General features: G+C 43.8%; 2 protein-coding genes across 4 annotated transcripts; one reads left to right on the top strand and one right to left on the bottom strand.

Moving 5' to 3' along the window:
- Window positions 1-1,618: 1,618 nt before the first annotated feature.
- On the top strand, window positions 1,619-6,215 carry LOC100742673 (the record flags this gene model as incomplete). The annotated part of the gene is given in 12 exon segments (XM_033322013.1): window positions 1,619-1,694; window positions 1,818-2,070; window positions 2,191-2,315; window positions 2,397-2,538; window positions 2,637-2,771; window positions 2,908-3,058; window positions 3,138-3,265; window positions 3,350-3,475; window positions 3,585-3,739; window positions 3,837-4,194; window positions 4,263-5,851; window positions 5,925-6,215. Coding segments are annotated over 12 exon segments (3,505 nt in total), but the record flags the coding sequence as incomplete, so codon positions are not given.
- A 187-nt stretch (window positions 6,216-6,402) lies between these two features.
- Window positions 6,403-12,547, bottom strand: LOC100742793 (ecdysone 20-monooxygenase). 3 transcript variants are annotated; one of them, XM_012388339.3, is made up of 11 exons: window positions 12,294-12,547; window positions 10,216-10,346; window positions 9,630-9,776; window positions 9,297-9,495; window positions 8,889-9,076; window positions 8,608-8,806; window positions 8,358-8,520; window positions 8,092-8,258; window positions 7,929-8,007; window positions 7,593-7,790; window positions 6,403-7,512 (listed from the first exon to the last, which is right to left on the bottom strand). In XM_012388339.3, the coding sequence occupies exons 1-11, from the start codon at window positions 12,344-12,346 to the stop codon at window positions 7,405-7,407; spliced, it is 1,632 nt and encodes a 543-aa protein (XP_012243762.1). In that variant the 5' UTR covers window positions 12,347-12,547; the 3' UTR covers window positions 6,403-7,404. The 3 variants fall into 3 exon arrangements, with proteins under 3 accessions (XP_012243762.1, XP_033177914.1, XP_033177913.1); XM_033322023.1 differs by lacking the exon at window positions 12,294-12,547 and adding an exon at window positions 11,003-11,348; XM_033322022.1 differs by having other exon boundaries at window positions 8,358-8,806.
- Between the last annotated feature and the right edge of the window lie 677 nt (window positions 12,548-13,224).

Genomic DNA, 13,224 nt, shown 5'->3' with positions numbered 1-13,224 from the left:
CCAATGCCACCGCCGTTGCACGCATTACCGGTCACACGAGTACCCACCCCCGAGCCGCCGAATAATCACGCGAGACTACTGCCGCAACAGGAAATACCCACCCCCAAGGCAAAAATGAAAACCATCAATTGGAACAAGATACCAAATCACAAGGTTCGCTTGTTTGCTTAACGACCTCTCGATCTTCGCCGCCCCCATCGTTTATCGTTTTATCGTTTTGGATACCATGATTCCTAGGTGATCGGAAAGCGCAACATTTGGTCTCTGGTTGCCGACGAGCATCAGAATTCTCCCATGGCGGATATAGATTGGGCAGAGATGGAAGGGCTGTTTTGTCAACAAGTGCCGCCGGTATTACCAGCCGCCTCGTGCTCCTCCTACGGAGCAAACTCCGATGCCGAGAGACGACGTAGGGAACCGACCGAGGTACTACGTATTTACGTATTTCATGTGTAACCTTACATAGATTTTTGCGCGGGTCACTCGATCCGAATTTTCTTTCACGAGTTTCTTTCCAATTTATTTCAGATCGCGCTTCTCGATGGCAAGAGGAGCTTGAACGTTAATATATTCCTAAAACAGTTTCGAAGGTAAGCGAACTATCGCGATCTTCTATCCGAGACATAGAGATACGGATTGAAAACGTTGCCGATGATTTCCAGTTCGAACGAAGATATTATTCGGCTTATAAAGGACGGCAGTCACGACGAGATCGGGGCGGAGAAGTTGCGCGGCCTTCTAAAAATTTTACCGGAGGTCGACGAACTGGAAATGCTCAAGAGCTTCGACGGGGACAAGTCGAAGCTCGGAAATGCCGAGAAATTCTTTCTGCAACTGATTCAAGTACCAAAGTGAGTATCTTCGACGTACTTTCTTATCATATGTATTACGATAGATGGCGGAAAAATTGAAATTGAAATAAAACTCGCCTGGTGTGCCCTGCCAGTTACAAACTACGCATAGAATGCATGCTGCTGAAGGAAGAATTCGCCGCTAATATGAGCTATTTAGAACCAAGCATCAATTCGATGATCCTAGCTGGTGAAGACTTAATGACGAACAAGCCACTTCAAGAGGTGTTGTACATGGTTCTGGTGGCCGGAAACTTCCTCAATTCGGTACGAAAATAGAACGAAAGCACTCGCGTTCGTTGGAAAATTGACGCGCGCAAATGCGGACACGTAACTAAAATTATCGTCGTCTATGTACGTAGGGTGGTTACGCTGGGAACGCCGCCGGAGTAAAGTTATCCTCTTTGCAAAAAATAACTGAAATCCGAGCGAATAAACCAGGAATGAACCTTATACATTACGTAGCTCTGGTAACGTATATTCTTCGTGCTTCTTCGTTTACGCGTATCGTTTCTAGTTTATGTTCGAACGTTTCGTGCACCCGTAGCAAGCCGAAAGGAAGAGGAAGGATTTGCTGGATTTCGCAAAGGGTATGACCACTCTGGAAGCCGCCACGAAGTAAGTCCTTCGCGAAAATAATCTACTCGATTTAAACAACAGCTAAAACGTTCTCTCTTTTATCCTTTGTCGTGTGTGTGTGTGTTCGTGGTACACAGGACCACAACGGAGCAATTAAACAACGAATTTAACGCACTCGACACAAAGATCAAAAAGATCAAGGCACAGATTAATTTTCCTTCGACGGAAACCGACATACAGGAACAGATGGCACAGTTTTTGCAGGTACCGCGTCTTTAATGATTACTTGGTTGTTGGTAAAACAAAGAAAAAGGAAAAAGGAGGAAAACGTTAGAAAATCATCGAACGTGTCAGGAAAATCTGATTAAACTCGCGCTTTTGTCGTAGATAGCGGAACGAGAAATGAGTCAATTGAAACGAGACATGGAAGAACTCGAAACGTTAAGACGATCGCTCGCCGAATTTTTCTGCGAAGACAGCAACGCTTTCAAGATCGAGGAATGCCTCAAGATATTCCATCAATTTTGCCAAAAGTTTAATCAGGCTGTCGCAGAAAACGAGAGACGTAGAATTCAAGAGGAACAGATATTGGCAAGGCGCAAACAACGAGAAGAACAACTTTTGGCTAAAAAACGACTACGTACGTGATATAAATACGTATAATCTTTGTCGCCTTTTCTTTTCGTCAAGTCGTACATCAGCCTTTCTCTTCGATCGTTACATCGTATCACAATCGCGTCATTTTACCCAAATGTTACAGTGACCAATAACCAACAACAAATCGAGGCGCCGACCTCTGAATCTGAATGCAATTTAATCGGTTACGATCCTTTCGATCTTGCTAGCGGTTTACCTCAAAGAAATTACGGTCGTCCCGACGTTAAGGTATACGTTTCTCGTTTACTCCTTCGAATCGACGAAAATAATCATGTTCGACTTTCGATCTTTCCATTCTCCTTGATTTAGATCAAAAGACTGCAAAACGGGGCTGTCACTTCCGACGAAGATGTCTCGATAACCGGATCGCCTAATATTCGACGACGTTTAGGTTCTTGTTCCGGCGGAATCGTCGACCAGCAATCTACCAAAGAAGAAACTTACTCGCCAGGTATTCCAACTTTATTCCTCGATCACGCGCCTTACCTTTCTATCGGGCGCGACTTATCCTTCTTCGCTACTGTTCCGCGTCTTCTTTCACGTTCGCAGATGTTACTCCGAACGGTACCCTTCGTCGTCGAAGAAGTCGAATACCCTGCGAGGATGACGACGGTAATTTAATGGACTTTTTAAGGACGTCGGGTCAAGACGGCACTCGTGAAAGAAAATCGTGGGGTAGCTTAGGTATAATCAAATCGTTCGCTCTTCCTTTACGATACGTAAAATTCCTTTAAGAGATTTGTTCTTCGTTCGTCTAACAATAGTAGTGGTAATAAGAATAATAGTAATAATAATCTTTTTCCCTGATCAACGAGCACAGATCGGTCGTGGGCAAGAAGAGCACGCGGCCAGTCTCGCAGAAGCGATCTATTAAACGCAGATTTCTCGATCGATCGCGAAAGGCCGAGTTCTCCGTCACCTTTGCTCGAGAGCAAACCTTTCTTGCAAGAGGAAGAAACGAAACCTGCAGGGTAAGCAACGTTCCTAATCAATCGATCAATCGTGATGCGTGTGCTCTGTAAATATGCGTTTACGTCGAATCGTAAATAGGAAAGCATGGCGGCAGAAGATCGAGGCATGGTTATCGGAGAACGAGAAGGAAGACCGTGCAGGCGAAGAGCTGCAGAAAAAAGCAAGACAGTTGCACCATGCGAATCGACGCTCCTACGAGGACTCAGGTAAGTATCGAGTATATGCGTACACACGTACTAGCATATATGTACATTGCGAAACGTTTTAAACTCCGTTGACTTAATGCGTAGAGAGCGAAGGCAAGACGAATATTCAAATCGAAGCTGGTTCCACCCACGATACGTACTCGGAAGTTTACGATTGGCGGCCGTCCGTTGAGAAGACAGATGTGATGCGCACGATGGAAGCTATCGAAGGTTATTCTTTCTATCGTATTGCACAGACCATCTTTTACCATTTCTAGCAAATTTCTTTCTAGTTTGTAATTACGAATCGAATTCGAATACGAACTTGTTTTCGTTCCAGAAGCCGAGACGCATCCGTCGCAAAAGGATAAATCTCCTTGGCGAAAGTCGAGCCTGAACGTACCAAATAGTATGGAAGAGACTGACCCGCGTTATTCCCGCAGGCTAAGATCACGACTGAGCGCAGAAAACGTATTAACATCCAGCACTTTGCAGGTTGATACACTTATTTGATCATCGAGTAACGATTTCCCTCTTGTCGACAAAAAGAAACGATTGCAAGTTTTGTCTTCTGCTTCTCTTCTTATTGCAGTCGATCAAAGAGGAAGAGAGAAAGAAGAATAAGACTACCGACGTCGTGAATTCAAACCCTCAAGATGAGTTAACGATTTATCTAAGGCAACCTTACGGCGATTCTCAAACCGCTGGATCGCGGAGATTTTCGAAACTGAAGAAAGGCGCTGACGAAGAGAAGATCACCGACAAGATCGAGATCGATTCTGATAATATAGAAACACCTCCAGCAACTAGAAAGTTATTCAGCCCGCCTAAAGAAGTGAAGCCGGTTGAGAAAGAACCGTGTAAAAGAGAACGTTGCAGCAGCTCTTTTCAAAGCAGAGACTTTAAGAATCCAATGTCGAAAAATGTAAATAACACAGACTTCGGAATAGGTAAGTGGTGTAAGGCGTTCTCCGCTAGTAATTTCGTTACCGTTGTCGTTATCGCTGATCCGTTTCAGGCAATTTTGATCGTTACTCGGCGGCAAGGAGAACACGAAGATACAAAAAAAATCAAGACTCGGCAGAGAAAGACTCGAAACAAGAGTCGATGGTCGATGTCGAGTCGTTGGAAGCGAAACCAGCTGACCGTCCGCACTCTTTGCCACTGTCGGAGGAAGAAGGACACGGCGAAGATTCCGTGCCATCCGTTTGGCAAGAGAAATCGAAACGGCAGGCGGAATCCTCGAGTTTGTTCGATATCGACACCGCATTGGCAGAGATCGCTCGTTCCGGCGAAGATCTTCAACGATTGTCGCGACCATTGGTGCACCGAACCTCGAGGCTACCGGTCAGTCAACCGTCAGCCGTCGTCGCCGTAACCAACACCGTTCTAAGTCCCGTGATGCAAGAGTCTCGACCTCGAGAATCCTCGTTGACCGTTCTCGCGGAAAGAGCTGTAACTAGCCGCGAACGACAGAGGACCATGATCGATCCTAGTCAGGTAAAAGAGGCGATCAGACTGACCAACAATCCGCCGAGTCAGGTGAACGAATGTCAGAACGTCTCAACGTGCCGATCTCGAAAGCAATCTCGATCTTTTGGGAAAAACGAATCCACGAACGATGAAACAGATCTAGCCATCGCCGATTCGAATCGTTGCCAAGAAAACGCAGATCCTGACGTCGAGATTTACCACGACAAACGAGCCGAATCGACGCTGCGAAACCAAAGCAAGATACAATCCGTACGATCCAACACGGACGGTTCGGTCTTTCATCCTAGATTCGTGCCGCCTGATATAAATGTCACCACCTCTACCTCCTCCTCTTTTTCTTTGTTGCCTGCTTCCGGAAAAGCTCGAGATCAAGAGATGAACGACGAAGGTTTCGAGGAAACGCAGAGTTTAGTTTCCGAAACCCTCAGTCAAGAAACGTCGTCCGGAAATTACGAGACGGATACCCACGATTCCACGCGATGCTCTCCAGCCGAATTACGCTATTCTGGAACCGATAATCATCCCCCTGTTCACACCACCATCGACCACATCCAGGTAACCGAACACGATCCGAGCAAATCGATCGGAGATGCGACGTTGAAAACAATGTCGTCGCCGTCACCACCGATCTCGAAAGGGTTCGAGAAACGAACGGGCTCGATGAAACACAGCAGCGAGAAGTCTAGCTTCCTTCCGAAACGGACAAACGCCTTAAAGCGGGACGTTTCAGTGAGAAAAGCGGCGGAATCGATGCAACGAAATTCAAATCTGACGTTCCAATCGAACAACAGTCAGACGAGGAACGAGGTAGAACGTTCGGGATCGAGAAGCAGTCTTCGTAGTTCGCGAAGTTCCTTGAATAGCGCCACGTCGGTAAACACCGTACGAAATTTAGTTCCGAATCACGCACCTCTTCGTACTTACACGTCAGCGATTTGCGCGTTAACCAACGATTTGCGAAAAAGTCCGTCACATAGTCCGTTACCGCCGAAAAGCAACGAAAAACGTCGAACGAATCCACGCGCGACAGTCACTAGAATACCAGCTAGCAGAAGCAGTAGCAGCGGAAGCAGCGTGGGTCCAACTGCGAGAACCGCTCGCAAGTCTCTCGGGGTAAGCATTCAGCTAGCCAGCTATCTTCTAATTTTTACGACAGTTTGTGTAAAATAAATCGTCGTGTTTTCAGTCGACCACCGATGTGCAAAAAGCAAACAAAGGACGAGCGCTCTTCTCGCGTAGTAGCAGCAGCGGAAGCGGCAGTAGCATGCGTCCACAGTCTTTGCCATTAAATCGTGTAAACGTCGAAAAGGTGCCATCGTCCGTCGCTAAAAGTAAGTTGATTCACCCAAGAAGCGGAACCAGAAATCACAGTTTCATGAGACCGACAGCCGCAAGTGTGAACAAAGGTTCCATTCCGAATCTACCCAGGAGCATCAAAGGTTTGGTCAAGTAATAATTCTGTAGAAAAGAAAAAAGATTCGCTCAATACCGATTGACACGCATCGATAGCCGTTGGCGATGCCCTACATATGCTTTCTTCTAACACAATCATTATCTTTAAACACTCATCAGAGTTTCCTCGTGGAGTTTAAATCGTTCGCTTTGACATAGAACACTCATGTCGAGATCGTTGATGTCGAGGATGACGACATAGTCACCGTAAATTCATTAGATATCAGTTCATTCAGAAGCATATACATATATCGAAGACAATGGCACTCGTTTGAAAGATATTAGATCGCAGTATGAGATTACAATGTTTCGATGTGAGAGATTGAAAGGTCGTGGAAAGTTAAACGATGACCTAATATTTATGGTATCCCTTCGGGTACTAGATAAAATACAATTGCTGCGATGTGAGAAATTCAGAGGTACGAGGACTATTGTAAAATACCCTGTACGTATGACGCCAACCGTTATGTAAAAATTTCCGGAGATACAATATGCATATGTGACGTTACGCTTTACAGAAACTTACTAAAGCATCGCGAAAACAGTGTTTGCCGAATAATACGAGTTATTCGCATCGCGTGAAACGCAATTATCGTAATCTGAATTTGAACTGTCAAATTGCGATTAACAAGACAATGCAAAAAATAAGTTATATGTACGCGAGTTTGTAGCCATCGTATACGCTAGCTAATGTATCGAATAATTACCTTCAGTCTTTTCGAATTCAATTACATACACGCATGTATCATAGGAAATCACTAATAATCGATTAACTCGCACAGTACACACGCGAGTGTCGTTGATAACAAAAAAGAAATAAATATGTATTATGTAACTATATGTTGAAAGCAGAGATTTTAATACCGAATAAAAACGGCAACGTCCTATATTCGCACTATATTCGGAATCGTCTTATTCCTACATGTCACATGCTGTACAACGATGTAGCAAAAATTCGTAAGTAGTTGAATACAGTTGGATAGTTAAAGAATAAGACGATTCCAAAGTACACGCGATGAAATGTAAAAAGCTATTATGATATATCCGTATACTGTGTAACGATAAGTATTCCGAATTGGACGAACAAAAATTATTTACAACGAATAAATCATTCTACGAATAGGCTACGAACATAAAATAACGATCGCCAACGAAAAAACGACGATGCAAGATTTCGGTAATATTTAAACAAGCATTCGGTTCATTATATTTTCTTAAGAACGATCACGGAAGCCAAGGGAGACCGGACCCTTTGGCGCGAGAATAAATTCAAATTGCAGATCGAGCTCTTCTTCCACGATGATCTCGAACTCCCGTACGATCTGCGACAAAATTAGATAATTGAACGTATAACGATGCAACACCAAACGCGTTTCAAAATGTATCGCGCATGAAAACGTACCTTTGCCAAAATAAGCTGCAACGCGAGATCCACGAATCGCTTGCCCGGGCATATCCTTCTTCCAGTTCCAAAAGGAGCAACCAATAACGGTGAATGAGGATTGACAGGCGTTAGCCATCTATCAGGAAAATATCTTCCGGCATCTTTAAAATTCTCTTCGTCCATGCCTGCTATCCAAGTGTGTAAAAGGACCGTTGTCTAGAAGAAAAACGATGATTAAACGATGAAAGAAAAAAGAGAAGCGAAAGAAAAGAAAATAAAAAAAGGAAAAAAGAGATAACCCTAAAGAACTGGTTTCTGATTAACACAAACAGAAGCACCGCAGCCGTTACTCACTCCAGTAGTAAGATGATAACCACTTAGTTCGATGGGTTCGTCCAAAATGCGAGCGATACAGGTTGTCGTTGGAATCATTCTAAATGCGAAACGACATAATGCAGCCACACGTTAACACACGTTAAAATCTTTTTAGAAAAGAAATGCGTCGCGCGTTACGCACCGGAATGATTCGGTGATACATGCGCGCAGATACTTGGCGTGCCGTAAATCCTCGATCGTCAAATCGCAGCCAGGCGGTGCCAATGAATAGGTCTCCTCGTAAAGTTTAGCTTGTACATCTGGATTACGCCCGATCAGGTAGAATAGAAACACCAAAGTGTTTCCTAGCTGTGCACAACCATGAGACGGTAAGCATGCAAAAATGAGATGGTATTGTAAAGACGAACTGCATCGAAATGCAGTAAAAAAAAAAAATAACGTTCTCACCGTGTGTATACCAGCCGCTATGAAGTCAACGATAGCCGCCTTCTTATCGCATATATCGAGACTCTTTTGCTTTAAAATGGATTGAAATACAGCCTCGACCGACTCGTCTCTAGCGTCGTTTCGCTTCTCCAATATAGTGGCTTCGACGATCTCCGAAATGATACTGAAAACCAGCAATCGAATAAGGTATAAGGCCCATCGAATTTTCAATCTATTCGCACGATACCGCCACGAACCAGCCAATACGTACTTGTATATCTCGTCCTCGCTTTCTATCAGTTGTTTGTACGCGGAAGTTGGTAATAATTTCCACAGCGGTAATCCGTAAAAGGCGTCCCGCGAGGCCGTAAAGTGTATCCTGACGGCTTCGGCTAATCTCGCGGCGAGCTCGCTGCTGGAATCTGGCTTTAAGAAACCCAAATGTCGACCCAAGATCAAAGTACAGGTGCCTAGACCGAAGCGAATACAGAATCCAAGTGAAAGATCGCGTTACGTGCGTGATAACCACTACCGCGGTAAAGTGTATCTTACTTTCGAGTCCCATTTTGTAGGCAAGCTCCTCGAAACCTATTACTTCATATCCCGTCCTTCGTCGACGAATCAACTCGATGAATGAATCTGCGGCGATGTTCAAAGCCGGGAAGAAGCCAAGAACGGTATTAGCACCCGTCAGTTCTGACGTAAGAGCTAACCGAAGGTCGTGCCATGTTTGTCCCTGTCTGTCGAATTATTCGTTCGTTTAAATCTAAATTAACAGCAACCTTCTCGTTTCTCCTATCGATGCGTTAAGCTTCTAGATATTTTACGACTGTAAACGCTTCTACGAAGAACTTTATCCTTCCCCTTTTATTTTATTACGTATGTGAACACGCACGCAGAGAAAGTTCGTCCTTAAAAAAATCCAAAAAAAAAAAAAAGGGAGATAAAGGAGATACCCACTCGTTGACCAAACCGAGATTCGTGTAACGATCCCGACGAGTTCGTCGATAGTAGGATATGACCTCTTGCGGGGGCCGAAGCGGATACTTGGAATTTCGACGGAGAATAGTTTCGATATCCTGACGAGAGAATACGGAGATAACAGGAAAGTTCCATAATGCTTCCTCTTTACACAACGGTCCATATCGTTTGTTCAAATCTATTCTTGAATCAGAAACGATCAGCTATGTTAAAATGTGTAGGTATTGCGAATCGGAATCGGTTGTTCGCTACGAGACTCGATGTTTCGTGTCGTAACGAAAGCGACGCGTACACCAGGGCCAAATTTCTTACCTTTGTAAGCATCGTGAACCTTGTTCAGCTTATAGTAGCCGATACAAGAAAAGATCCATCTGGTTCCGAGAATCGGTAAAGGATACGGTCCCGGTACTTTGGATACCGCTTCGCGCTTCTTATCGTCCTTCTCCTCGCCGGATTGTACTGTGAACAGATCGCACAAAAACGTAAACGATCGCGCGGAAAGAAAGCGATTTTCTCGAAACCTTCGAATCGATCTATGTACTATAGAGCGTATCAAGCGGCGAGCAATAATTTCTCAGGCGAGCAACAGGATCGCATCGAACCACGAGGTTTAAAGTTAGAAAGGGGATTGTGATTGTATACTGTACACAAACGAGCAGCGCTTCGAATCGAAGGCCGCCCATATACGAAATATCGTTTTCCCTCGACCTTCGAACACGACGTCGCGTCGAAAAAAAAAATTAAACATTGTTCTATGATACGATGGCAATTACATACGTGCACGTTCTTCGTACCTTTTCTACTTGATTAGCGCGCGATCAACGATCCGTGTGAACGTACAAGTTTATTTTCATAGCGCGAACCCGACGAAAGGGTTATTATTTTCAGAGAAACTTACCATTGCTTTTTTGAGACGCGCCGCTCCAAAACCACCATGCTGGCCGATAGCTAGTAGCGAAGACCAATATCGTCAAAAGAGTTACCGCGAGTACTTCGAACCAAGCGCTCGAGAGTAACATCTCGACACTCCTGTAAAAGCAGGAACAAAATCGCCCACTTACGAATATTGTCGTTCGATCGCGATTATTCGAATGGAAAAACAAATATTTTGAAGCTTCGTTATCATGTTACGAGATACGGATCTTTGAGCGAGAAGTACACATTGCGCGCTTATTATCTCGCGGGCTCTCGAATCTTTAACTTGAACCCGACGCGACGCAACGTGACGTGACGCGACTTGACAAACAATTATTATTCTTATAGACGTTCGTTATCTCGACGATAAAGGGATATATCGAGAAAACAGTGGCAAACTCGACACGCGCATACCAAACGCTAAGTATCGCGGTTATTTATATATTTCCATGTGACATCGGCTGCCGCGGCCGAAAAATTCGAATCGACGAACTGTAACCGCGAGGTATAACGATCGACCGTGTCGCGTAAAACACGAGTAGGTATGTATACAGTTGAGACCCGGTGTAAAACTGTTCGATCCTAGATAGGTAGGGGGTTCGTTCGACCGGTCTATGGAGAACGATCGCGAAACAGGAAACTGATAGAGAGAGAGTTTGTTACGCTTCGAGAGAATATAGGAGAAGCGAAGCGCGTGTTAGTACCGCTCGCGGAAGGAACGCGGATCGCGATAAATCCAACTAGTCGTTGGCAAAAAAAAAATGACGCACCACCGCTGCTCCGAGTCCATTCGAAGTTGACTGACTGTCCCAGTGTTATTTACGGACCGGCGGTTTCTTCTATTTGCAGTGGGCTGATAACACGTGTCGTCACGATGACCCTGCTCTCTCTTTCACTCGCTAATCTCAAAGCTGTTACACGGATCGGAGAGAAAATGCCTAAATACCCGTCCCACCGATGCGATGTGAACGATACGATACATGATGACACGCTCGTCGGCTTGTATACGTTTCACGTAACCAAGACCTGTTGTCATTACGAAATGCGTTACTTGCCATGCTCGTGTTATTAAAATTTTCGAAATACGTAGTAAGGTCGAACAAATACGGCAGGTTATTTTAGAAAAAAAAAAAAGAAAAAAGAAGGAGAGGAAAAGAAAAGAAAACACGCGATTCTTACATTTCGTTGGTCCACTGGTACCGTGGCAGCTAATTAAATCTAACGTCGAATCGAAATATCTAACATCGTCACTTTGTTACAGGTTTCCTCGCTACGTTCCACCGTGTTCTTCTAATTTTATACATACCTACTCTCAACGTTCTAAGATCGACGAGAAACACGTAACAAACCGATTAATGACAAAAATTATGTAACATCGCATCGAACGATACGTATATTGCTTTGATTAATAGCCAAATTTCTTTTTGCGCCGTACGTATACGTACAGCGTATCGGTCGTGCGGGCAAAGGGGTGATCTAACTATTAAATTTACAATTTTACGATTTATCCAGGAAATATAAACGAAACTACGATACAATTGACTCGTTAACACACCGAATTCGAGTATTCTATTATTTTATTCTCGCGTAACGTCTATCTGTGCGAATCGGTGCAGACCGTCTTTGGAGCAACTAAATAAACTCCATGAAAAATTAAACTGGATGAGACGAAATGAAAGAAACGAAAAATTTTTAAGAGACAGATAACGATCGAATCGATTTCAGTCCGTTTGGCTCATTGCATTCGAATAACGATCATTGATCTAAGGAAATACGAGTATAAACCAATTATTCGTTCCCACGGTATAAGCCGCTGATCTACCACTAGAACCACATGCTCACACGATGCGATTCACACTATTTATTTTAAATACGTGTACTGTCTCGCTTTAAATGGATTTTGTTCACATAAATATGAAGCAGAGGCAAAAAGACGATATACAACGAGTGTTTCAATGACCCGCTTGTGCCCGGATAATCGACGGATTTGTTTAAATTCGCATATTCGTGTCACGGGTAATGATCAACCAGTGGATAAAAACAAGACGTTCTTGTACTTACGAAGGGTGCGCGTAGTCTGAAGTACAGTTAAAAAGAGACGCCAAACGTCGCATCGTGTCGTCGTCGTTGAGATGATTGTGATGGTGGCGGTAGCGGTAGTAGTGGTGGTGGTAATGGTGATTGTGGTGGTGGTAACGGTGGTAGTGGTGGTGATGGTGGTAATGATGGTAATGGTGATAATGGTGATGGACTATGGTGATTTTGCTACTCCCAATGAGATTAACCGTAACCGTGACAACGTTGACGAAATGAAAAGCAATTCATCATATTGATAAATCTATTTTCCTATGATAAAAAAGGAGGCAGGCAAATTCTCGTCTTACATTTTATAAAATCAAACGTATATATCGTTTTAAGGCGACGAGAGACGAGAAAACTAAGAAGTATCGTCGTCTTCTATCTATCGTCAAATTTGGTAAAGTATACGTAATAATATGTATATTTAAAGATGTAAGACGTGTAACAAAAATTTTATAGTTTACAGGTTTTTATACAAACAGAGATACAATTAGACAAGCGATTTACGATATTTACAATCGATGTTGTTGCAAAGATTTCCAATGATCAGACAAAAGTCGAATTTTTTCGCAAATATGAGATACGTACGAAAGGTATAAAAAAAGCAATCCGAAGAGAGGAACATGTACGGAACACTTACCCATATATATATATGCGTGTACGTACGCATGTACACACATACGGGTGGTATATCGTTGTACGAAAGGTAGTCGACCAACCAGGAAGTGATCACGAGCAACTGGTCACTCGCCGGAATTCTGTCCGTTGCGATTACACGCAATTTCTGTGTAGTCTGCTTTAAAATTGGAATTCTTCTTGGGATTCGTATAATGACATGTTATTAAAACGGGAATTTTCTCGTGCGGGACTTTATTCAGTGACGAAGATCGTCGCGCGTGTATTCGATAAGGCA

This window comes from Bombus impatiens, unplaced genomic scaffold, assembly GCF_000188095.3.
Source record: "Bombus impatiens unplaced genomic scaffold, BIMP_2.2 scf_0548, whole genome shotgun sequence".
Lineage (NCBI taxonomy): Eukaryota > Metazoa > Arthropoda > Insecta > Hymenoptera > Apidae > Bombus > Bombus impatiens.
This window is presented reverse-complemented; position numbering and strand designations above follow the sequence as displayed.

What these genes read in the sequence shown, in the direction of transcription:
- LOC100742793 (XM_033322022.1), bottom strand. Translation starts at nt 12,346, where the DNA reads ATGCGACGTTTGGCGTCTCTTTTTAACTGTACTTCAGACTACGCGCAC. An exon ending in CGCGTCTCAAAAAAGCAATG is followed by an intron (nt 9,777 to 10,215) that starts GTAAGTTTCTCT and finishes ATCTGTTCACAG; the next exon opens with TACAATCCGGCGAGGAGAAG. An exon ending in TGTATCACCGAATCATTCCG is followed by an intron (nt 8,008 to 8,091) that starts GTGCGTAACGCG and finishes TTTCGCATTTAG; the next exon opens with AATGATTCCAACGACAACCT.